The 26427-nt window shown below is 35.2% G+C and overlaps 1 protein-coding gene across 12 annotated transcripts in view; it reads right to left on the bottom strand.

Annotated features, from left to right (window-relative positions):
* LOC142321817 (membralin) overlaps positions 1-26427 on the bottom strand; it is a 261594-nt gene that overhangs the window by 23137 nt on the left and 212030 nt on the right. For all 12 annotated transcript variants that reach the window (XM_075360229.1, XM_075360228.1, XM_075360235.1 and 9 more), the window contains one exon: positions 14471-14570. In XM_075360229.1, the coding sequence (XP_075216344.1) occupies positions 14471-14570 (100 nt within the window). The remainder of the gene's footprint in view (positions 1-14470; positions 14571-26427) is intronic.

Below are 26427 nucleotides of genomic sequence, written 5' to 3'. Positions count from 1 at the left end.
ATTTAGGAATAAGTAATTATTCTTTCTAGCAAAGTTTGCACATTCGTAAATAAGTTAATATCTATATTCGAATGAACTTACAAACATCGCAATTTTTACAATAATTTAACAATATTATGTCAACAATATCATTAACGATATTATGTCTATTGCACTATTTTTATCAGAAACACACGTCACAGAGGGTCAGCCATTCCAGTGCTTCGGTGGTAAGATCATGGACGTCTGGTAGCGAGCCTCTAAAAAATGTTCGGACAAACCAGGGTCAGGTGGACGCGTCTTCCCAAATCAGCTGATTTGGAAGTCGAGAGTTCCAGCGTTCAAGTCCTAATATAGTCAGGTATTTTTACACGGATTTGAATAGTAGATCGTGGATACCGGTGTTCTTTGGTGGTTGGGTTTCAATTAACCACACATCTCAGTAATGGTCGAACTGAGACTGTACAAGACTACACTTCATTTACTCATTCATATCATCCTCATTCAACCTTTGAAGTATTATATGAACGGTAATTACCGCTTAGCTAAACAGAAAAAAGAAAAGGGCCAGATGACGAAAGTTTGCTCTTCAGCTTCACATCGGTCGCATCGTGGGCTTTCCGCAGCTCCCCACTGGGTCAGGCTCTTCTTGCAGATACCGTGATTTGTGCGGACCCTGTTGATGTTACACCACTACAGTAAACCCTGGTACTCTCAGAGTTGGAACTGCCACAAGGTTGGAGTTAGTGATATTCTGACTTTGCTATAGTGATGTCCAGTAATCCTTTGTGTTGAGGTCGTTGACCCGATTGGCGGTTGCTACAAGTGGATGTCTGGACTTTAGTCTCCGGTGCTGTTTGAGAAAATTTATATCGGCATGAATAGGTAGAGATGGGTTAGCATTATATTTTTCCAACTGTGATTTGAGGACTGCCAGTCGTCTAGTTTTGGGATGCGATATTGGTCAGCATTGGCAGACACTGGAGCGGAGTTGTTCTAACGGTTCCAGTTATGGTTAGCATAGCCTGGTTCAGATGTCTGTCGACGAGCTTAATGTGGCAGCTATTAATCCAAACAGGAGACAATATTCACAGGTTGAATGTACGAGGGCTAGTACACGGATTCTTAAGAGTTTCGGCGGTAGTTCCCCCAAGACGAATTGGCCAGCTACTGAATCAAGCTCGCTCTAGTTTTAACTTTAGCCGATAGTTTTTCAAGGTATTGTTTAAAGGTAAGTGTTCTGTCAAGCAGGACACCGAGGTATGTTCGGGAGTGGGTTATGTTTTACTCCAACTCCTTCATAGTTAACGGCAAGAGTTCACTGAGCTTCCCTGTTGTTAAGATGGAACGCCGTAACTTCAGTTTTTTTATGATTCGGCTGGAATCCCCACTTTTTGTAATATTTACTGTTTATACCAAGGTACAGTACAGCCTCTCCCCATTTTTTGAAATATTTACTGATTATACCAAGGTCTTCTATCAGTACAGCTTCAGTATGCCTAAGTTCCAGCTTTGGGTACCGATGGCAATATCGTTTGCATATATGAATTTTCATGATGCAGTTGGTGGCATATCTGAGATATAAATATTAAACAATAGAAGTGCCCAGTATTCCAGTGTTCCAGAGGAGCCAGTATTCGTTGTGGTAAATCATACTTTAGGCTGTAGAATATGCTTAGCTTTCCGTTGAGCTGTACTTGGAAAAGTCTATCACTCACCATCTCATTCAGTAAATTAAGGAACGATTTGTAAGAAATAAGCTGATACATCTTAAGTAGCAGTCCTTCTTTCCAGACTGTAGCACAGGCTGAACTTAAATCAATAAACGCAGCAGATGTTTTAAGCCTTTGAATTCCTTTCTCTAGATAGGTTGTAAGCGAAAGAATCTGATTGCAGTAACTTCTTCCTGGCATAAAACCAGCCTGTTCCATAGGTATACCGTATCTGACAATGGGTGTTAGACGCACAAGTAGTATTCTTTCTAATATCTTGAAAAATACGCTTAAAGTGCCATTGGTCTGTAGCTTTTGGGTTGAGCGATGTCCTTCCCGGGCTTCGAAATGGCAATTACTTTACTTTTCTTGAAAAGTTTTGGTAACTTCCCCTTCCTGCGAAGAGGTAAGTTATCCCTTATAAATCATTATAAAGTAAAAGCCATCATTTTGTGTTTGGACCTATGTGTTTAATAAATTCAGGATATATGTTGTTTAATCCAGCTGATTTTCTACATTTTGTTAAAATTGATTGCAGTTTATATTCTTCCACTGTGATATGGTCCATAATGGAGAGAAGCTGTTGACGACTTTTACTAATTTCATCAATTGTATACCTCACTTCTCTCTTGTGTGTCTTACCACTAATGATCTATGATAGGTTCTTAATTCTTTTGGCTATAGCTTCTGGCCTAGGGATGTTAGTAGTGGCGACGGGTATTTCATGTCCGATTTCCAGTTTACGCAATAAATTCCATGCTGTACTGCTGCAATGCTAAAAAGTTGAGGCTCTCCTGCGTTTCTTTCCATCTAACTGTTCTAGCGTTGTTTAGGGCTTCTAGCAATTGCTCGCCTATTGCCTGGTCTCTTGTGCATTCGTAAGCACTGTACAGTTCTTGGGACTCTGCATTCCAACAGGGAATGTAGGATTTTAATACTCTTCGGGGGATATATTTTTTGGCACAACTGACTAGATTTTTATTTTTTGAGGGCGAAAAACGTCTACGCGTTATCATCGCCCGGATTTTTTTTTATGAAAAAAAATAAAATAAATTAAAATTAATCTAACGGATAAGTAGTAAAATCTACTAATATCTCAGATAAAATCGAAAGTAAAAACAAAAGTAAATACAATTTAACAAGATCCGAGATGGGTGTAAAGGGCCCATGTTCAGATAACAAAAGGAGTAAAAGAAAAACAAAGCTAAAAAACATAAAAACACTTTTTATGTTTAACTTTATGTTTTAAGTTTTACTAACATAAAACTTAAAACTAGGTTAAAAACTAGAATAGTAAAATGAAATAAAACTTAAAACTAATACAAACTATATAATAAAAAATTAAAACTAAGTTAAAAACAAAAATTAAAAAAGTGAAATAAAACTTAAAACTATTATATTTAAAGACTTACAACAAATATCACTAAAATCTTACAACTAATATCACAGACGAAGTTTTTAAAACAAAAAAGCAAAAATAATTTTAAAAAAAATTATTAAAAATTTAACAAATTCCGATAGGGAGTGTAAAAAAAGGCTTCCTACTCTGATAACAAAATCAAAACACAGAACCACAAAAATTAAATTTTTATATTAAATTTTTTTTATTAATCCAGCACTACGCAAAATCAGAAACATCCGGTTTAAAACTAAATTATCATTGCACAAGACACCACGGATGTTTCTGAGTAGTTTAAATTTACGAGGCACGCCGCATAACATATGCAATCCACGAGTATGTGGCGCACAGTCATGAGGCAGTTTCATCGTGCGCATAGGGGTTCGTGTCCACCTGTCATCAGGTACCCGTGTGTCCTATCCGCAATCGACAGAGGACTACTTCCTCACGCCGAGTTTTTCTACATGAGGAGTCCATGTCAACACAGAATCTTTAATCTGCCGGAGTTTATTATCTACGGTAGCCATCCAGTCACCTTGCCACTTTGATCTTAGAGATTGTTTTACATAATTAGTAAAATCAAAAGTTGCAACTCGGGTGGTGAAAGGAGGTTGATTACATGCATCTTTGGCAGCGGAATTTGCATGTTCATTACTTGGAATTCCTACGTGGCTAGGGACCCAGCAAAAACTTACTTCTGTGTTGCGATTATTTAACTCAGTGATTGTAAATTTCAATGACAACTTTGGAATAAAAATTTTTTAAGGCTTGGAGAGCACTACACGAGTCACTGCAAATAAGAATTTTTCTATATTTAGGGTTAATGATACTTAGAGCCTTATTTATAGCGTAGTAGACGCTATAAATAAGGAGAATGGAGTGAGGCACTCCATTCTCCAAGATGACACTACCTGAGAGCGAATCGTTCACAAGAACACGAAACGTTCGGTGATTTAAGAATCTCCAAATAAAAGCAATCATATTTCCCTTGATTCCACATTCTTTGAGGGTGTTAAGAATGCCACGTCGCCAGGCCGTGTTGTACGCCTTTTTTATATAAAAGAAGATAGCGACGAGGTGCTGGCGGTTTAGGAAAGCGTTTTGTATGGCTGTTTCCAGTGACACTAAATGGTCAATGGAAGATCGTCCTTGTCGAAAACCACACTGTTCTGGAGATAGAAAGCCATGTCTCTCCAAGTACCATGTAAGCCTGCGATTTACCATTCTTTCCATTATTTTACACAAAACGCTTGTTAAAAAAATAGGGAGGTAAAACGACTTGTTCGGAGAATAAACCATTGTAAATATTCAAAAGATGTTGTAGTGCCGAATTAGGAAGGTGTGAAAGCATGGCAAGGCGAATGTTGTCCGGTCCAGTGGAAGTTTCACGTGGGTTTTTAAGTGCGTGTAACAATTCCTTAAATACGAATGGGGTGTTTAATTCACCAAACGAATCACCAATGTTTAACGATAATACTTCTATCTGTATCTTGTACCTTTGAAAAGCGTCATTATATGATGACGTGAGAGACACCGAGCGGAAAGATTTTGCTAAGTATTTGCCACAGCCGAAGATGATGAAAGGAGTTCTCCTTCATCAATAAGACCGAAAATAGATTGTTTCGGTGATCTGAAAATTGCACGGATTTTTTTCCACACAGTAGATGTGGGAGTAGTGCGTGAGATAGTGCTCACATATTTCACCTTAGCGTTCAAGCATACTCGACGGCATACCACTATAGCCCTGCGGTATAAATTTAGATGTTCAGTTGTAGGCCTACGATTAAATTTGCGTAGTGCCTGCCGCCGATTCCTAATAGCATATTTGCAATCATCATTCCACCATGGAACGGAGGGACGTCTAGGATTACCCGATGTTTGTGGGATATATCTGTTGGCATTCTCAAGTATCATGGACGTAAAAGAGGAACATTGGTCAAAGATGTTTGCACCATCGTCGTACTGAGATTGAAAGGCTTTAAGGTATCCATTCCAATCCGCCTTTTCAACAATCCACCTAAGTGGCCAAACAGACCAATTAAAATGAGGGAGTAAATTCGGTGAGCATATGTATAGATCGATGTTAGATACAGTACCAGATGATAAAGACATGAATGTATGTGATCCATTATTCAGTAGACAAAGGTCCAAGTCTTGTCTCACTCTGTTTATTAAATTTCTTCAAGTGGAGCAGAAGGTTGAGCGCCAGGAAATATGGTGGGCATTGAAGTCTCCTACTATTAACGATGGAGATGGTATTTCCGTGAGGAGATTTGAGATTCAAGAGCACTGAAATTAGTGTTCGGTGAGAGATACAAATTGCAGATATGCAATTTGAAGGGGATAGAGACATTTACTGCAACAGCAGGAATGAGAGTGGTTAGTTGAATCATTGTAGCCGACACCCCATTCTTCATGAATGGGGTGTTCACTCCACTACTCTGTACTGTCTACTAGACAGTCGCATCTCTCACAGAAACACCCTCTGAGTGTTATTGGGTCATGTAGAAGATGAGTGAGTTTCTTGGAAACACATGATTAGTAATGTGCGCGCCAGTTCTCTAATATATTCAAGGCGGGACCGAAGATCTCTAACATTCCACTGAATAATGTTCATAAGTGTAAAACAAAAAATAAAAAATAAAATAAATTAATTTAGGAAACTATATAAAAATTAGTTGTACGTGATTCGGTTTTTATTTTTTGTATTTTTTATTTTAAAGAACTCCGATGCCCTAAGGTCGGATGGTTCTTCAACTTTATCCTCCAGCATATGAGATGATGGTGGAGGAGATTTATTAGAATGGAATGCCACAGTTGACATCCCAGAGGGAGTGGTTATGTGGGTTTCCTTTAGCTTAGTAGGTGGCTGACTGCCAGCTGATAATCCCTGTCCGTACCTGTAAGACTTTGGGAACAGGAACTTTCGTAGGGATCACACTGTTGGATTCACTAACTGCAACGAAAGACTTTTTATTCATCTTTGTCAACTCTGAAATAGTGGCTGTAAGAAACTAGCAAACGAGCACTGCTGATTACTAACATATGATGAAGTTTGTTTCGAAGTAGCGGTGGCGAACGATACATCAGGTTTAACCAGGTTCCGTGAATTATTTGTCTTTTTATATTCTCTGCGTGCAGGCGGGAAAGATAGCTTCTGCTCAGTATAAATTTTGAGAATTGCCTTTTCTTCTTTAAAGATTGGGCAATCTCGGGAGCGGGGTGTATGTGAACCACTTCAGTTCGCACATTTTTCACCTTCTTCACAGTTAGTGTCATTGTAACCTTCTTTAGCACATCGAGCACAGATATACGTTTTCGAGCAAGATGTTGTAGTGTGACCATATCCTTGGCATCTGAAACATCGCCGTGGGTTGGGTATGAATAGTTGTACCCGAACCGAGAGGTAATCCACTTTAATCTTCTCTGATGGAACAGGGAGATTGAATGTCAGTATAAGAGACGGTGTCGGTTCTTCTGTTCCGATCTGCCGTTTCATTATACGCTTCACTTCAACAATAACATGGGAACGAAGCTCATCAACTATTTCAGTGATATCCATATCTAAAAGTTCTCGACAAAAAATTACTCCCCGGCTCGTATTTAACGTTTGTGGCATTCTGCACTGATATTTATACCACCCATATTACGGAGACGTAGGATAGATCGACTCTGTTCATAGTTGAATGTTTCAATCAGTCACGTAATTTCCTGATGTTCTTCGGGGAACCACTTGCACCTGTTATAATTTTGTTTATTAAGAAAGGTGAAACCATTTGGAGGGAGCCACTTTCCTGACTATTTCGGAGATCAACGAATCTAATATTTTTAGAATTCAAGTCTAATGATTTTGCGGTTCTCTTTAGTAGGACTTTTATCCTCGTCCGGCAAAGCTGACCGAGGTCTCTTAACAAGACTAGATTTGGTGGTTTTTTCAGATGGAGCACTAACCATCATAGTATTTATTATTGGAACTGAAATTTTGGTCCCACGAGTACCGGCGAAAAATGGACCACTCCAGCAGAGCGCACGCGCTCAGGAGCTACAGCTAAATACAACTGGGTTCGCCCTGGTGCCCAGAGGACATCGTTCAAAACTCACTACGGAGAGCCATTCACCCATCGACACGATTTGTTCCCACCTTGGGTTACGGTTGCGTTTCGTCAGATGTCGCAACACCACCGAGTGTAAATGTAAGAAATATCAGTGTAGGATGTTGCTGTGTAGTTGTGTAAGTGTGTATATTGTAATTTATGTAGTGTTCTTGGTGTAGTATATGTGTATAGTATAAAGTGTTCTGCAGCTCACTGTATAGTGGGAAGAAAAGCTGCAGAGGCTAGGCCCGTGGGGACGCCAAACCCCAAAGTCTTAAATAATAAGACTCCCCGTCGGGGGACTACTAGACAAGACTGACTACAGAATAAGTTAATATTTTTATTTTACTAAATTATAACGGTCTACGGGATTTTACATTTAAGGATGCCAAACAGTGATCTAAAACCTCACTTTTTTAGTGCTGAAACTCCTTCTGGCTTTTTGAGGGTTGCCCCAAAACATGTCATACTTTAGACATCATTTTTATGGTATACATGAGCACAGAAAATATTTATTAATAACATACTTAGCATTTTATTGACTCTTAAAAGAAAAACGTACGGTCTGATTTTAATCCAAATGAAACCAATTTGATCATCTCGAGAGAATGTTTCCTCTAATAAAATAACTAAAAATTTCTCATTACTATTACTTCTACCTTAGAACCACAATGCAACTGTTTATCCTTTATCCAATGCAAAGTAAGGTGGTTACAATTCAACCAATGAATACGTTTTTGAATTCTAACGGAAGTTTAAAATCCTTTTAAATAATTATCTTAGGACAGCGCTTCTCAACCTAGGGGTCGCGGCGATATGGAAGCGGGGTCGCGAAATTAGCCTACAACTTAAAACACGTAAAAACAATAATGAAATTTTATGCGAAAAAAATCATGTTTCATAAACATTTTACTTATACGTAAGTACAGATGTAAAGAAAATAAATTAATGAGATGGTTGCGTTTGTTTTACATTTAAAAGTTTCTCCATACGTGGATCTATGTTATAACCACGCAAAAGCAGAATCTTTACAAGTGATAAAAAGCGATTCCTATACTTAAGTTTTTAGCGCAACCATAGACGAAAACCCTGTTTCACATAGATAAGACGTGGCGAAACGGATTAATATTTTCAATGCTACTGAAAGACTAAATTTTCACATACACTATGACAAGCAAGCCAAACGTATCACATCATTTTACATTCACACTAAAGTCATTTAAATGCGAAAATACATCGGCCAAGTAAGCTAATATATGTTCATTATTGTGTAAAAAAACTGAGAATGGCGTTTATTTAGCCTGGAAAAAATTACTAGTTCATCTCGCAATTTCAATAACCGGGTTAAACACCCCCCCGCCTCCGCCCACCATGATAACCATGTGACTTCTGCGTGGAAAAGAAGAAATTTTCTCTTTTCGCCTATTTCATCGCATAATTTAGCAAACAACCTATTCTGTAATGGTCGACTGTTAATAAAATTAACCATTTTTACAGCTCATCAAAGAATTTGTTTGGGATTTTCCAACGTATTTTTTGTGGCAAGAGCATATCTGTGAATAAAGCAGTGCGTCATTCCTCCCTTGCTATAAAATCTTTTCATTTTTTCAGAAATCCAGTGTGTTTTCTTGTTATCGCCTTTGCACCATCACTACACACTGCAATACATTTTGTCCAATCCAGCTTCATAAAAAAACATCAAAAAGACATTGTCCTGTTGCATGATCAGATTCTGATTTGCAAAAACAACTAATTTTGTTTGTTTCATCTGTTCCTATGATATTCATATCTCACAAAATATAAGAACTGAGAAATATTTACCACACCTGTGGATTCATAGAGTTAAATACTAAAAAATTCACTTGAACTCACGTGCTGAATCATCTGATCGTGAACATAGGGGCAGCCATGTCATCAATTTGTCTTGGTATTGTGTCGTTAGAAAGCGGAATTTTTTTCAATTTTTTTATTTCTTCTACGACTACTACACACTGACCATATCAGTTTTAGCGGGCAATATGAGTTTCCAGCGACTGTATTGAGTTAGGTTGATTTATGTATTCTTAGTGCTACGAGATAAGATGCTTTCCATCCAATGAGGTAAAACCATACCTTAAATAACGGTCATTGTACAATCTTGTCATTTCACCAATCAATTCAATGGATGTATATGGCTCACTTCTTTGTTTTTCATAAATTGATCCATTTTTCTAAACCAAACTGTCGTTCTGGAATCCCTTACGTCTCTTTTGTACTGCTGAGAGTACGACGTGTTCAAACATACCATATGCGTTTGAACATGACGCTCTTACAGAGAATATTAACCAAGCAAATCAAATTACAAGGAATACGTACACATCAGGTTGGAACCTGTAAATTACTTATGTTTGTACACTTATACATGCATGTTTATTATACCTGTCGCTCTCAAAGCAACTAAATAATCTGAACTATGTTTCATTGGGTTGGGTGTCATGAAATAAATATTCATTGTATATATATATATATATATAATTTTTTTTTTTTACTTTTGAGGGTCCTGGAGCTAAAGAGGTTGAGAATACTAGAACACTATCCTAAGACAGTGGTCTTAGGATATAGTTCTAGTTGTGTCACGACACAAAAATACCAGTAAGAGGGTGACAATAAATAGTTCAAGAATTTGAGGCAGATTATTAAAAGCAATAAGACAAGCAAAATACCGAAAGCATTTTCATGTATCATTCCACGTTACACATCTCAAAGTGAACACCTATACTTTATCAAACGATGAAATTCTGCCTGTTTTCAGTCGGTAAGGTGTAATTCTAACCAATGGTAAGCAGCTCCTTTGATACTATTACTGCTAGTTTTTTCATCAATAACAAATGGAAAGCTTAATCGAAGCTTTGCTGAAATTACAACAAATTAAAAATGGAATCATTTTGTAACCTTAGTTATTTTTAAAAAAATTCTAAAAATGAGAAATGACTGTATCAGTAGACCTTTTCAACAACCATGCTGAAAGTTAGACAATACGTTATACTTTTCAAGAGATTTTAAGTCTATTTTCATTATTTTTTCAAATATTTTAGAAAATAAGCAAAATAATGAAACTGGCGTACAGTTTTGTAAATCTATTGCAGCACCTTTCTTAAACAGAGATATAACAACAGTCTTAAATCAGTTGGGAAAAACCCATTGTTTAAAGCAAACAGGCTTTCAATATTTAAGTAAATTTTCAACCAAAATCAGTTTATGTAAACTAAAGCTGAATTCAGGTATTAGCAGGTTATTACCATAAACTCAGTGAAATGATTATAAGAGCTCACCACAAAATTATTACATAACAGACAACAAATAATTATTATATTACACACAATAAAAATAAAGCTTTTCAGTCATTGAACAAATCTTCTTTCGTACCCGACTTGCGTTAGGAAGGTTTTTTTACGTCACATATAAGCATAAGTGAGATGAAATACAGTTACGTATACCGGATGTACAAAAAAAGTCGGGGTTTAATTTTTTATATTATCTCTTGGATGAAGTTTACAGTGTTGATTTAAGGCTAAAATCAAAGAGCAAGTAAAAAGCTATAGCTGCGTACATGGCAGTCAATCGATTCCCCATCTTTCCACTGATAGAGCCACTACCAAAGATGGCGACTCCTGAACAGAAAGCCTTAAGTATCTTTCAGTTTGCTACATGTAAATCCGTGGGTACAGTTTGACATCAAACTGTGGATCAGTTTGATCTTTCCGTAGAAAGATTGTGATCCTCTGAGAGAAAGAAACATTCGTCGATAGCATAATCGGCTTGAAATGATCGAATGTCTGTGTAAAGGGAAAAGTACGGGACGACCAAGGGTGTCTGAGGAAAATTTTGATCGTGTCAAAGGAGTCTTTTCTGTGTAATAAAAAAAAATCCGTCAGGAAATGAGGTCGTGATCTAGTGATGCTGGTAATGACAGTATGTGATGTTTATATTATATTAACATATATTATAAAATTACAAAATATAATATATTATACAAAATATCAACAGTTTAGATCAAGGTATCGTAAGTTCTGATCACCAATCGGCGCAAAACAAAACTATTCGGCGAGATTTTTGTACTATGTAATAGAAGTTTTATAGATTTATCCGGTTTCTAAGACAGTTTGTAGTACAGTAACGACAATTTTTAAAAAAATGCTTAAATTTTAATTTATAGCAATTTTTTCCACGATTTCTAAAGTACATTCAAAGAACTACTGTTATGGATTGCATTAAATAAATAATAATGAGCTACAGCAAAAAAAAAAAAATTATAAATACATTCGGTCGTAAGACGGAACAACTAATTTTATATTAAACATGTGTAAAATTTAATTATTAAAAACGTATAAAAATAAAATTACTTAAGAAAAGAGAATGATAAAAGTCAAAAAAAAAAGAAACACGACCATAATTCTTGATTGATCGATTAAGACAAGTAGAAGGGTAGAAAAAAGTGGAAGGGAAATAACAATATTAATATTCTTTGGGCGGGAAACCTCTCATTATGATGCGAGTCAACGTTCTCTCTCTTTCTCTCCAGCTTTCTCGCTTTACATCCACTCCACCTTTACTAAGCTCTCTCTTTCCGCGCTTTTCCATCTCCCTACACAATTTCTATGTTCTGGCAGCGTCACAAATTAAAATGAAATTCACTTTTAAAATACGTCAAGAGTGCAATTTTTATGTCAGTTATCAGAACGTGTTGTGGAAGAGTGATTGCGGTGCGGAATACGTATTTAAAACTTTAGACAAAATACACTCTTCTTTCGGAAAAATAATTGTGTAACGTTTAATGTGCCCTCATCATGGTTGTAGTTATCGACCGAAATAAACGATGTAACTGCAGCACAATCTAAAAAAAATTATAGCAAAATATTTCTGATCTGAAATACAAATACGTGAACACGACTGATCGTAATAATACACACAACGCTGTATAAACTTTTTTTAAATTTTTTAATGGATTCACTCGCACTAAATAAAATAAACACCGAACAAAAATATATTTTATGTAGAAACTGTTTTTATTTTGAAGAAAAATTACAAATAGTATGGGTTTATTCTGTTAAGAATAAGCAGTGAGTTTTATTAATTTCATAAATTACATAGATAAAGATTATCTATTTTTTATGAAAAATAAAACATTTATTTCAAACATATGCTATTTGCAGTAACACGTGTAAAGCATGCCGGTTTCAAGAAGAAAAAAAAACGTAAATTAACGTCATCTGCCCCGTTGCAATGACAGTGATACAAATAGAGAATTTAATTTACAAGACTCTCGAGTTCTAATTACTTTCTCTGAGGGTAACGATGTTAATGCTGACTGCATATTAGGGTATATGGGTGCTGTCGTGCTTGGCAAGTGCGGCGAATTGTAAAACGAACATACATGCTCCAGTAAAGGTCAAGAAAAGGAAATTCAATTTTATAATTCCACAATAAATTTGACAACAATATTCTTTAGTATCTATAGGCCACTTGTGGGAGCGAATCAGCCCCTTAACGCCTACGATTATAGCGGTTAAACCGAAAATAAGATTGTACAGGATGATAATTATTCAGCGCAGTTTCGATTTTAATAAAACATGCATGTTTTACTGTTGAACAGAGCATACAACACTTATTAACTTAAACAAGTTCCACAAGAGAACCTTTTGTGGCGCGTAAAGTTCCTAGACGATACTCAATTTTACGCCACACATTATGAAAACTATCTGAAGTAATTCCATTAATTACACCTTCAATTCTTCTTTTTATTTCAATGACTATTGACAACCTTCGTTGCGTAAACCCTGTCTTTGACAAACCCCCAAAGAAAGAAATCGACTGGCGTAAGATCAGAGAATCTTAGGCCAGGAAATTGGTCCATCAAGGCCAATCCAACGTTGAGGAAATTGTTCATGTAAATAGTCCCTAACATGAAAATCCCAGTATGTGGTTTTACACATCTTGTTGGAAATAAACTGCGGTTGCCGAGGTTCAATTTGTAGTACTGCATACTTCTGTAACATGTCTAGATAACTAGCGCTAGTTGTCCCGCGAAGAAGAATGGTCTGGTCCGATTACTTCATCAGCATTCACCGCACACCAAACATTAGTTTTCGGGCTATCACGTTGGCTTATCAAAGGACATGATGGTCTCGCTACTACAAATCCGACACTTATTATAACAGTTAACGTGACCAGAAATATAGAACCGCATTATCTTCGTTCATTTTATCAAGAATGTCTACGTCAAAATTATAACGACTTGATTTATGTCCGCTGCATGCACTGACTGAATTTTGTATGCGTGAAGTTTTAAGGTGGAACTTTCACAATTGTCGATTGCGTTATTGCCAGATCTAAACTTGCACGACGAATCGATTTACCCGGGCTTCTCTGAAAAGTTTCTTTAATTCGAGCCACAACTTCTTCAGAGACGAGAGATCTGCCAGCACCTTTTTTGTGTACTACAATTCCTGTATTCTTAAAACTGCTGATACCAACGTTTAATTAGACTCTTTATTAGGAGGATGATAGCCATACTCTAAACGAAAACGTCTACGATTAGTAATAACAAATCCGGTTTCATGAAACCATACTAGGCACATTCTTTTGTAATGCATCGTAGCCATTGTCAATTGACCATCACCCGTGTCCGTGTCATTACATCGCGCCGGCGAGTTCGTTTAAGGTCATCAGTTACCCTAATACCTAGACTAATGCTTGAAAATATCAACGCGCGCTACATTACTTTGTTCATATTTTATTAACGCCTAAAATGCGCCGAATAACTTATGTTAACTTTGTATTTCTACACTTAAATGACACCAAGAAGTTACTTGAGGACGTGATAGTTTCTTGAGGGAAGTAATTAATTTAAATGACGAAGCAAAATATAAGAAACGCTTATATTTTATGATTTACCATTTAAATGATTAATTCTGGAGAACTGACTTCAAACAAAGGAAATATTCAGTCAGAAGTAATAACATCATTAATAACTGTAACAATTTAAAAAAAAATCATAAATAAGGCATTAAACATAGTATTTCATTTTTTGATTGTGTCACTGAAAAAATTAACTGAAAACGAATTAATGTAAGTTTAAAAATTAACTGAGCTTTACGTAAAAAATGTCAAACTGAAATACAAAACGTATCAAAATATTATCATCCTTAAATTGCTAATAAAATTTAAACTTTACGTTATGTTAACCTTCAAATATGTATATAAATTTTAATAATCTAATATTTTCGAAAAAAGTAAGACGTAAATACCTGTATAAAGAGCCATGAAGTGACTAGAGCTAATCCACTATATTGACCGTTGAATCGATAATGATATGCATAAAACGAAAAATGATAAAGGTAGAAAAACCTGTAACAGAAAAGAAAATACTTTTTAATTATTAGAGAAAAAGTCATCTGAAATAAAAGAAACAAATTTCAGAAATAAGTCAAAAAAAAGATAAGTTCAGTACAATTTTAAAAAGGAACCAACAGAGAGTGAATTGTTCACACCGATGCAGATCTGCTCTTCTGTAATATCAGATCGACGTTCAAATCCATATATAGGCCTATTATTTAGATTACATAAGAATTCTGTTGACCCCAGTATAGGCTGCTGATGGCTCCAATTTATTATATTGTTCAGAAGTGATCGATATGAATATGAGAAAAAATAGTTACTTAACTATAATTGGCCGAATTTTCGTAAAATAAAACCGACCAAAATCAGGATTCGGTGCTATCTACTCGTAATTAAGTTGTAATTGTCTTCAATTAAAATAGAAAACAGAAAAATAGACCGCTAATTTCAAAATCAGTAAATAACCACTTGACCGAAAATATTTTCTTTATGGAAAGAAATAGATAGAGGTAACGCACAATATTTCAAAGAAAACGGGATACGAGGAAATTATGTGGCTCAGTACACATTAGACCGGCTTTAATTTGGCTCATCGCGAAGATAATTCTGGTTCTTTTTCGTCCCCCCCCCCCCCCGGCGTGCAAACAAATTATCGAGAATTACAAATAGTTTTAATTCTGGTATCACCAGATCGCTGCACGGATTCACAATACATCTGATAATCCTTCAGATCTTTTAGCTGACTGCTGCGTGATGATTCGTTTCATTTCTATGACTATGTACGTTTTGCGGCATTTCTTCCGCTATTTAAACTAGCGCACACTGTTAGGAGTATTTTTTTTTAAAGTTTTTCAGCGGTTGTTCTTTTTTTAAATCTCACCAACAGAGTTCATATGTTTTTCAATAAGAAAACTGCGTTTTTTGTTATATAATTATTGTAATTGCTTACTATTTCTTAATCATCAATAACTGAATTAATTAATAATTTATTGAATTAATCATTTTTGGTAATGTTATCAGTACACGTTACTAATAATTTATTTATTAATACATGACAAGTATAAACAGATACCGTACTTTTTTAGGATGAGAGAAATATTTTATATCGTTTTGAATTTACAAAATACTTCATCAAAATTTCGGTTAGATTATTTAAGTCACTTAGACGTATGGCTAAGATAAACCGAAGATGTAATATGCCAACTAGATTACAGTTCAATGATTAAAAATATTTAACTGCTGAAAATATATTCGAGGTGAAACAAGATTTTTTAATGATATTCGACCATTTTTTTTTTTGTTTGGGGGATAATACCGAACAAAAAAAAGAGATAACTAGGTTATCAGTTTCGTTACAAATATTAATTGATGTACGGAGATCATCAGCCGGCTTGATGATTTCACTTGCGGGTCAATCTCAATTGATCTCGGGTCGGCGTTGATCTCCGTGTAAATTGGAGAAGCCGGGCCCGAATGGGCAATTGTGAAGAATTTCATAGTCTATTTAGCAACAGAAAGGATTGCTGAGGAGGAGATATAGAGCCCCCCGTTTGGATTTTTCCCTTTTACTTTTGTTATTGTTCTGTTTTCAGTTGTGTTTTGATTTTGTTTTATTTTAGTGTTGTTACGGTGTACGTGTTTTTGTTTTGCGTGGTGGGTTGAACTCACTTATACATATTCGGGTAGGTAGTTCTCAGTTCCTTCGTTGTCGTTATAGTTTAGTCAATTCAGTCTTGTTTAACACTTCGTTGATGTGTTTCGTTTGAGTTTTCCGTAGGTAGTAGTACACCGATGGAAATGACGCTTGTGGCATCCTGAGACGGACTGAAATATGTCATATGCCGAGGATTTGAAGACGACATCCGGTAGGCCCCCTCGATAAGGGCTAGTTACGGAGGGGGTGGTGGAGGGTATCTTTCCCTATGGTGTCAGGATAATCACAGTTGTAATCGAACCATCAACCTTCAGATTAAAAAGTTGATCCTACTATTTAACTATATAAATTTTAACTATAGTATTTAACTATATATATTTAACTATATAATTTTTCACAAATTAAAAAACCGTCTAAATATAGAATAATCGGATTATTGAATAAAACACACGCGTGTGCAACCGATCCCTATGCGCACACTTTGTATTAGTACAAGCATAAAAGGATAAACCTCAAATCAAATAGTAAATACACAGAGAGATGAACTTGCCAAGAATTACTGGCACGTTTGTCATATAAACGCTATCAGATGCAAAATAAAGCACGTAACTTTATTAAAATGGTGTTATACTTCACATTGTTTAAAATGTTTGTACCTCCATTGCAACAAGTTATAACCCAACTAAAAACTCTTGTAGGTATGTTTTTTTAATTAAAATTTTAAAACCTAAGTATTCTCGAAAATTAATTCATATTTTTTTCGAAAAATAAGTGAAGCGAGAGTTAATTCAGCCGTGTGGAATAAGTAAACATAGATAAATTTGCTTTCTAATTTTTGATAATTAATTTTACCTAAGTCATCATCAGAATAATGTTATAACGTGCTCTTTTTACACGTACTTAAAATTTCGTGAAAAATAGTACCAATTGCGTTAAATAATACGACGTAATGACATTAATACTGTTATTATAAATAATACAAAAGAACTAATTAAGGATATTACTCTTTTATTGGAAAAATAAAAACATTTTTATAGAACACTTCACACTCGCCAGAATAATGAATCGTTTAATAATACCGTTTATGCTCTTAAAATATATTATTAAAATTATTGCGCCTTAACTCTTAAAATCTAACTTCAATATCGATGGTATTGTGTTACTTAATCTTCATGGTAATATGTTTACTTGATGATAATAGCATTATAGATTCGACGGATTACGAATGCTTAATCGTTTTACATCTAGACTACACTTACGTGTAACGTTTTATACATATTTTTTTACTCGAATCAAAATCTAACACTTAATGTAAAACAATACTTTTAGAATTTTAAACGTATTTTAAAATATTAAATGTCGATTACTGGAACTTTCAATGTCGGTTAACTGTAAATTCTTTGCGCGTAAAAAGTCCAGACGCAATAACTGCAAACAAGAAGCGTAATTCGAAAGAAAAAAAGATATTCGATATACTAATTTTAGTTCAGGTTTTCTTCGGGTTAAGAATTTCACTGGAAGAAGAAGAGGGACTTGTCATTGTACACAGAGGTAAGCCGAGATCAAGCCGCAAACACAAAGGAGACATCAGGCGCCGTGGAAAAAACGGATTATATAACCTATTCATCTCCCTCGGCCACTCTTTTTGAGGGACGAAAAACCCCTCAACAGGACGAGTCCAACAAAGCAAGAAATAACCACATCCCACGTACAGATTCCATTACTCACCACCCCCCTTTTCTTCCTACCGGTCTGATAGGAGCACTCCACCGTCACGTTACACGCGGTCTTTCTTATTTTTCCCCCTTCCTTGCCGAGGATACAACTGCCTCACATACCAACAGACCACAATAACTGCCAGCTATGAAAGAACTATCTATTTCCGCGTACTTATATTATTTTTAACATTTCTTAAATAACGTATGTTATTTAACTTATGCAACGATTCATCATATTAAAAGCGTACAGTAATTATTACTATTTATGAACATAAATAAAAAAGTTTAACTTGTATACAATAAAAAACAAAGTATACTTAATTATTTGACCGTTATTATCTTCTTACTACTACCCTGAAGTTTTATTGAATCAATAACTAAACAAAATAAGCAAAAATATTACGCAAATTATTTCCTTTATATTTCATTAAAAAATTGGTACTTTAAACATCCTACACGACATATCCACAAAGTTAAAAAAAAAATGACACTATAATATCAAATCAATTTATAAGAAAAGAAAAAGGTCACTGCATATCATATCACTGACCGGTAGAAATTGATTGTAACAAATGGATATTATTTTCGAATTAGAAATTAGCCGGGCGTACTCTTTAGAAATAGTGGTTACATTCAAGAAGACAGTGATACAACTACACAGATGGATCGTAAATCTCAACAGGACTGCTGTGAAAGATTATGAGACAAAGGAATATTTTGGCACCTCCTTTTAACTACTTCTAATCGTTCGATAAAATTTTTGGGAATAAAAGCAAATAATCGAAGATCACTGTTTGTGCGGAATCCATAGAATCCGAAGAATTCACAATGCGATTGTAATGTACAGGTTGATTCAAAGAAACGGGAAATTTTAAAAATGAAATAACGTTAATGAAAAATTTTTTTTTGAAAATGAATTTTATTTCATGTAATTGTACAAATGTTGCCATTTTAGGATACATACATTTTAGTTTATTTTTTACAGATGACATCTTCCAGGTGACCTCTTCTACGTAAACACTCAACATACACTTCAACACGTAACATCTCAACTGGAATTTCCGCAATTGCTTCTCGGATCTTTGCCTTCAGTTCTTCCGTTGTAGCAGGTCTACTGTGGAACACTTTCCTTTTAAGGTGACCCCACAAAAAGTAATCACATGCTGAGAGATCAGGCGATCTGGGAGGCCATCTAATGTCGCCATTTTGTAAAATGACACGTTGTCCAAACAATCGGCGTACAGCTGCCATCGATATTCGTGCAGTATGTGACGTTGCTCCATCTTGTTGAAACCAGGCTGTGTTAAGAATTGGTGGAAATCTCTTTTGTTGTTCCACAACAAAGGTTTCAAGTATGGCTACGTAACGAGCCGACGTCACTGTAATCGCAAGACCGTTGTCATCCTAAAAAAAATAAGGGCCTATAACACCGTAAGATGACATAGCACACCACACGGTCACTTTCTGGCTGTGCAACGGACGCTGGTGTAGCTGCGTTAGGATTTTCTTGTGCCAAGTATCTGAAATTTTGTTTGTTAACAAATCCACTGAGGTGGAAATGCGCTTCGTCTGACATCCACAGTTCGTGAACAAACTCTTCGTTATCATTTATTTTCTGAAGCATTACCTTACAGAATTTTGCTCGCACAACTGCATCGTTCGGTTGCAGTTCCTGGACGATCTGCAACTTGCATGGACGGTATTGCAAGTCCTTCACTAACATTCTTCGAACACTTGAACTATGCAATTGTAAAGATGCTGAGAGACGACGGATTGACCGATGTGGACTTCGTGTGACAGCATCTTGTAAAGCTTGAACATTCTGTGGTGTACGGACGGTTTGCTCACGGCCTGGAGGTTTCTTTTTCATTGCCGAAACCAGTTTCCTCAAAATTAGATATCCATGTTTTAATTGCATGTGCTGATGGAACACGGTCGTGCCGTCCCAAATTAAAATGATGGCGAAATTCTCTACGCGCTCCCTCACACTGTCATTGTTTTTATAAAACGCTTTGATAGCAAATGCACGTTGCAAACCACTCCAAGGATCCATGACAACTAAATGGCAGGTTAGGTTAGAGAGGCTGGCGCCACTTATTAAGTGGTACCAATCGCCCACGGCTACCAACACAACTTTCAAAATTTCCCGTTTCTTTGAATCATCCTGTACAACGGAGAATTTCTGAGGAAAAAAATTGCGTACAGATATGTACACGACTATACAGAAGGGGATTTCAAGGATAACATCTCGGTATTCAAGCACCATAACTATTAGTTTAATTTTATACAGCTTAATGAAAAGTAAATCTTTGCTTCCAAAGTAAAGCAGAAAAGTGAATATGTACACATATTCATTTACCTAGGAAAAAAATTGCATTTATAAAGTTCAGTTATTATATCCGATTCACGATATGAATAATAATAAAGAGTTAGTTTTACAAATATGATTTTAAATTATGTTATAAAAAAAAAATTGTCAACGACTCTATTTTCTGCACAAAAATTTATTAAGTTTACATTCCCTGACTTACACGGCCAGCAGTAGTCTGGTCGACAGATTAGCTGCTATTAAAAAAAAAAATACCCTCCAAGTAAACTCAATTACAAGAAGTCCCCTTTACTTAATTCCCTCTACATTAGGCAGCCTATTAAATTTCCTCGACTTAAATCCATTTAAAATAATCACGATCTCACCTCTTTCAGATCCAGGTTTATAAAACAATTTATTCTGGTAACTTGTAAAAAGTTTTACGACCCAAAAAATATATATCATCCTTTAGGACATTACTAACCGAATAAAACCCTGCCTCAACTCAACCGATAAAATCTGTTTAAATTAATAATAAGCATATTGGATATAACACCCGTAAATATTCTTCTACATCTATAACTTTCAATCGTTATCCTCAATTTTAAAATTTAAATTATTAAAATAGATTTCATGAAATTGTGGGCTACTGCTTCCTTCTTCTGTTACTTTTTTTTTAAATTTGCCACACTAACTTCCTTCACCAATTCTCCGATTAGACGTCAATCCGTTAAATATTTTAAAACGATTCGCTTACACGATCGGTAGAAAAAAATTTGTATCAACTTTTATAATTCACTTAAAGGTTGTTTTCGAATCTTCGACATCGCGGAACAAATATTTATTTGGATATCAAGGAGTAACATTAACTTGTATAGACCGAGACAAAATACACAATTTATACTTTATTGAGGCAAAGTACCGCATTAATTGCCACGTAACAACCAAAAGGGAGTTTTTTCTTGAAAATGTGAAACGATTACAAAAAATGAAACGTTTCATAAAACAGTGATTTAACATTTTATTTCATCACGTTAGCGTTTTTGCCTTCGCACATCCAGCATAAGAAGCATCGCGGAGAATTATTCTCTCACAATATTTTGTTTTCTGTTGTTAACCGACCTCTTCATTATCAATTTGGTGTTATTAGGAAAGAACGTTCATCATGACACTGACCCGTTATTATCATTCTTCCTTGTTATATTGTTTCAAAATCATTTCGTTCCTACGGCTGTGTCCAATAACGTTTTCTTTCCAATACCATATTGAAACTTATCCTAAAGTTAGTGCAAGGGGAGTCTGTCTCAGGACAAATAATCAAACGATGACACCTACAAGGCAAATGGTCTTTACATAGTTCTGTTAAGCGATGAAGAAAATTTAAGCGGTAAATTTCATGTTAATTTTATCATAATAATGTTTGCCTCGTAAAAAAATATATTTTTCTCCGTTTGTAGAAAGAAAACGTTTCTTCATAATTTGAATTCATTACTTTTTCTGAACGACCAAAAGTTGTTAAGTAATACGATCAATATAATAGAAATTATATTCAGCAAGAATTAAAGAAAATTTGATGACAAAACTAATTCGAGGAAGAAACAAAAAAAGTTATATTTAAAAAAATAAAATAAAGACCCAGAACTCTTTATCGATAAGGAATACTAAGGATTTTTATTTTATTTTAGCATGCACGTTACCCTAAACTTACTTTTGCACGAGTTTAATTTTTTAAGTGTATTAATAAAATCATTACGTTACTAAACTCGTATAGGAGAATTTCTGTTCATTTATTTACCCGAATTTCCCGTTATCCGGAAAAGAGTAAGCCCATATTTTCAGTTAACCGGATTTGTACCGTATACCCGTCCGGGAAAGTAAAGATAACAGTTCGAAAGTAAAGGAAAGATGCTATCTTAAAATAATTTATAATGAAAAGAGCTTATTAAAAGACGAAAATAAGTTTTGTCTCGGTTATACGAAAAGGAGTATAAGAAATGTAGCGTGAAGTACGTGCCGGATCCACGCCCTAGCTACTTAACGGGATAGATCTGAGGGAGAATGTTTGAGGGAAGAAGAATAAGAAAAAGAGTATGGTGGAAAGCGATGCCATGATATAACACAAGCCGCTCCGCACAAAGTACACACAACTGGTAGCGTATTTGGTGTCAATAATACAATAGGTCGGACCCCCTCTTATAAACAGAGGACACCGGCTGGCCGATCAGCAGGGTTCTGCCCGTTGCAAACAGCGGGGGGCAAGAGCCCTCTAATGGCATATGCTTGTCCGGCACCACTCTTCGTCTAACGACAAAATTGACTTCGTCGATTTACAGATACACCTATTTCACTCTCTTACTTTTATTTGGAAAATTATGTTTACTTAAAGTAACATTATATAAAATTCACTTAAAATTATTAGATTTCGGCGCATTTTCTACAAAATCACCGAAAAAAACAAATTTACAAGTTAATAGCTTTCATTCGTTAAAATTATAACCTAGAAATATTTAAAAAAATCAACTTGTAGCAAAACAAAATTATCACTAAAGAAGAGAGATCGTTTGATTACAGTTAGCATTATTATTTACCATCACTGTTTCGGTACTTCACAAAAAAAAACTGGACATAATAGTAAATAATGACGAATAGCAAGTAATGATTTTAAAGCAATTTTTTTTACAAATCGGGGAATAATGATGGAACGAAGAATTTGAAACTACTCATCAATTTTATATTTAATCGATAATCACGAAAGGAAAGTCAATCTTCTGTCCTATTTATTAATTTATAAGGTTAGTTTATTTTTTCTCTCGATAAATTCCTAACTATTATGATTATATGATTTAAAAACTTTTTAACGCTTAGGACTTAATTTTTACATTTTTTTTTTTTCAATGAACTGTTTGAAGCGTATAAATTAAGATCAATGTATCGCCTTTATAGATTCTACTATTACAATTAACAAACATAATACTATAATACTATTAACTATAATACTATAATACTATTATACTATTATACTATAATTAACTATTATTACTATTAATACTATTATACTATTAACTATTTTTACTATAATACTATTAACAAACATAATAATACGTCATACACTTTACTTTTTCTCCGAGTTAACTGTTAATGCTGAAAAACTGAAGTTAGAGGAGTCAAGGTGTGCAGATAGCTATGTAAAAAGAATTCATTAGCATCTGTTAATTATTTGTTGTAAAAAAAAGGTGTCACTATTAAAGTAATCAAATATATTTTCTTATACACTAACTAGTTTATAGTATACGTTCTGCTTTAAAATATTTTATACTACAAAAGGGAGAAACATCTATACGCAAAAATTACAACAATTATAAAATTTTAATTAAATAATTTATCGACATTTAATTAACAAAAGATAGATATATTAAACGATACAACGGTAGAACCAGTTTTTCTGTAACAAATGAAGACAGCAACTTGATCTTTTGTGTGTTTAATCTTTATATGAATATCTAGAAACCAATTTGTAGATTTTTCGAATTTCGACCTGGAAAGAGGTGAAGAAAGCTAAAAATAAATGTTGAACGAATGTTGAATGATTGCAAATTTTCTAAATTTCTGACTAAAATATTCATTAGATTGGAGCTTGCAAATACTCTTCAGACAAATATCTAAAAACCATTTCCGGGATTATTGGAATTTCGAATTTTTAAGGCGAATTTTACGGCGCGGCGGCTCAATCAACAGCCACTATTACTGTATGTGCAACGCGGCTGGCTGCACCTGCTTCCAGTTACTTGATTGAAATACTTAATATAAAAGTATTTTTTTTTAAATGAGATAAGTATGGTCACCTCCTAGTAGTGTTTGCCAGGCGCTAAGAATCGGGCAAAATATATTTTTACCAGTACGAAGTACAGGTAACCAGTTATAACAAATATCGACGGTTTTGAAACCCACATTCTTAGATCACTCAAAGTTTCGGGTCCTGTAATCACAAAATTATTGCTCTAAGAAATTACAATACAGATATTTTTTATAAATTGAAGAGGCTTTAATTTTTATTTAACATTATTATTCTCCCGTGAGTTTAATGAACATAGCGGGGTTCAAGAAGCAGATCCCTGCGGCTAGACGCGAAGGGCTAGTGAAGTGAGCCGTATTTTGGAGGGCCTGCAGATATACACTCAAAAACCATTTTCCAGGTTTTTTGAATTTCGATAATTTTAAGAGATGCGACGGTGTACGGCGCGACAGCTCATCAAAACACAGCCACTGCCACTGTTACTGTATGTGCGATGTGACTGGCTGCATACGCCTCCGGTTACTTGACTAAAAAATAAAATAAAAAATTTACCGCGACGGGAAACGCAAGTAAACATATAATGCGGGCGATGTCACGACGTGGAAATGCTAGTAATTAAATAGAATAGCAAAATTTAAATTTCACAACTCTTGTGACTAGAAAAATGTTACAAATATAACCAATTTAACACTGATCGTTTAGTAGTTCAATCTCCCTCGCTGTAGAGCTACGACCTACTTCTACGAAGGACGATCAAAAAGTATGTTACACCCCTTCTATGAAACAAAACACATATTTATAAGACAATTTTTTTTGACTGAACAAAAAACTTCATATTTTCATCTATTTTTCGACATAATCACCAACGTTTTCTAAACACTTTTCATAACTTGTGACAAATTTTTCAATTCCTCTCATAAAACGTTCGTCCTATTTCCTTCAACCATTTAAATTCCTCATCATCTTCCTTCAGTTCATCATCATTAGCTAAACGCTCCCCTCCCATTTCTCGCTTGAGAGAACCAAACAGGTGGTAGTCGCAGGGTGCTAGGTCAGGGCTGTAAGGTGGATGAGACCACACTTCCCACCCGAATTTTTGCAGTAACTCCTGTGTCACATGAGCTCAATAAGGTGTAGCGTTGTTGTGAAAAAAAAACAACGATCCATCCCTCAATCTTCCGGGTCTTCGATCTTTATGGCTTTACAATTTTTTTTTAAAGTCTCACAGTAAGATTTGGCATTGATTGTTGTTCCTCGAGGCATAATTCACATTAAACAACTCCCTCAGAATCGAAAAAGACTGTCAGAATAACCTTTCAAACATGTGGGGATGTTTTCACTTATTTTGGCTAAGGCGAATTTTTGTATTTCAATTCATGTGATGCTCGTTTAGTTTCAGGAATGTAATGAAGCATCCACCTCTCATCCCCTGTGATGATTTGTTTCAAAAACTGTGAACCAGTCCTGGAATAAAGTTAAAGAAAAAGAAAGAGCAGACGCAAAACGTTGATGTTTGTGGTTTACGGTCAACAAATGTGGCACCCATCGTGCACACATCTTACGGTAATCAAGCAGATCGTGAATAGTCAAGCAACAAGAACGCACACTACCATAACTGATGTTAAGTTCACTTGCAATCTCTGTAATTTTAATACGCCGTTTACTTAGAGATCATTTCGTTCCGCGTTACTCGTCGTGTTTGCTGTTGAAGGTCGCCCAGCACGCAGTTCGTCACTCACATTTGTTCTTGAGTTTCTGAACATTTGGCACCGTGATCATGGGGCGTGACATTGCATCCTCACCGTACACCTCAACAATTTGGCAATGAATTTCACAACAGTTTTAATTTTTACGCTGGACGAAACCTCTAGAGGACACGCCATACTGACAATGACACTACACACGTTCTGAATGTCATACAGAATTGCTGCTGGAGGTGCGTGAAGACAATAACACAACCAGTGCTGCTACCACAAGACATTAATATATCCCTTTCGGTTCAAGAACACGGCAAGGGTGTAACCTTTTTTTGATCCACCTCTCGTAATAGTGAGAATTTGCTAGAGACGTCTCTTAGGTCTAATAAATGTTCCAAGTGACTTTCAACCTTCTCTATAATCACCCTTTAAAGGTTCCACTCTTTAGTGGTTTTGTAAAAAGAAGAAAAAACTTATATCTAATTGGTAAATCAATACATTAAACATTAAAGAAAGAAATCTGTTTTTTTGCCTTAAAATTCCTTAAAGGAAAAATCCTTCAAAATCTTACTGCGAAAATTCTTCAATTTTTTTTGTAACGACTCCAACCCCTTCCACTTTAATATACGGTAACTGTCATTGTTCTCCTTTAAAATATATTAGTCCAAAAAATTAACAGGAATAAAATCTAATAGT

The sequence above is a fragment of the Lycorma delicatula genome, chromosome 3, assembly GCF_047948215.1.
Source record: "Lycorma delicatula isolate Av1 chromosome 3, ASM4794821v1, whole genome shotgun sequence".
NCBI lineage: Eukaryota > Metazoa > Arthropoda > Insecta > Hemiptera > Fulgoridae > Lycorma > Lycorma delicatula.
Note: the sequence above shows the minus strand (reverse complement) of the source record. Positions and strands in the feature narration are given on the sequence as shown.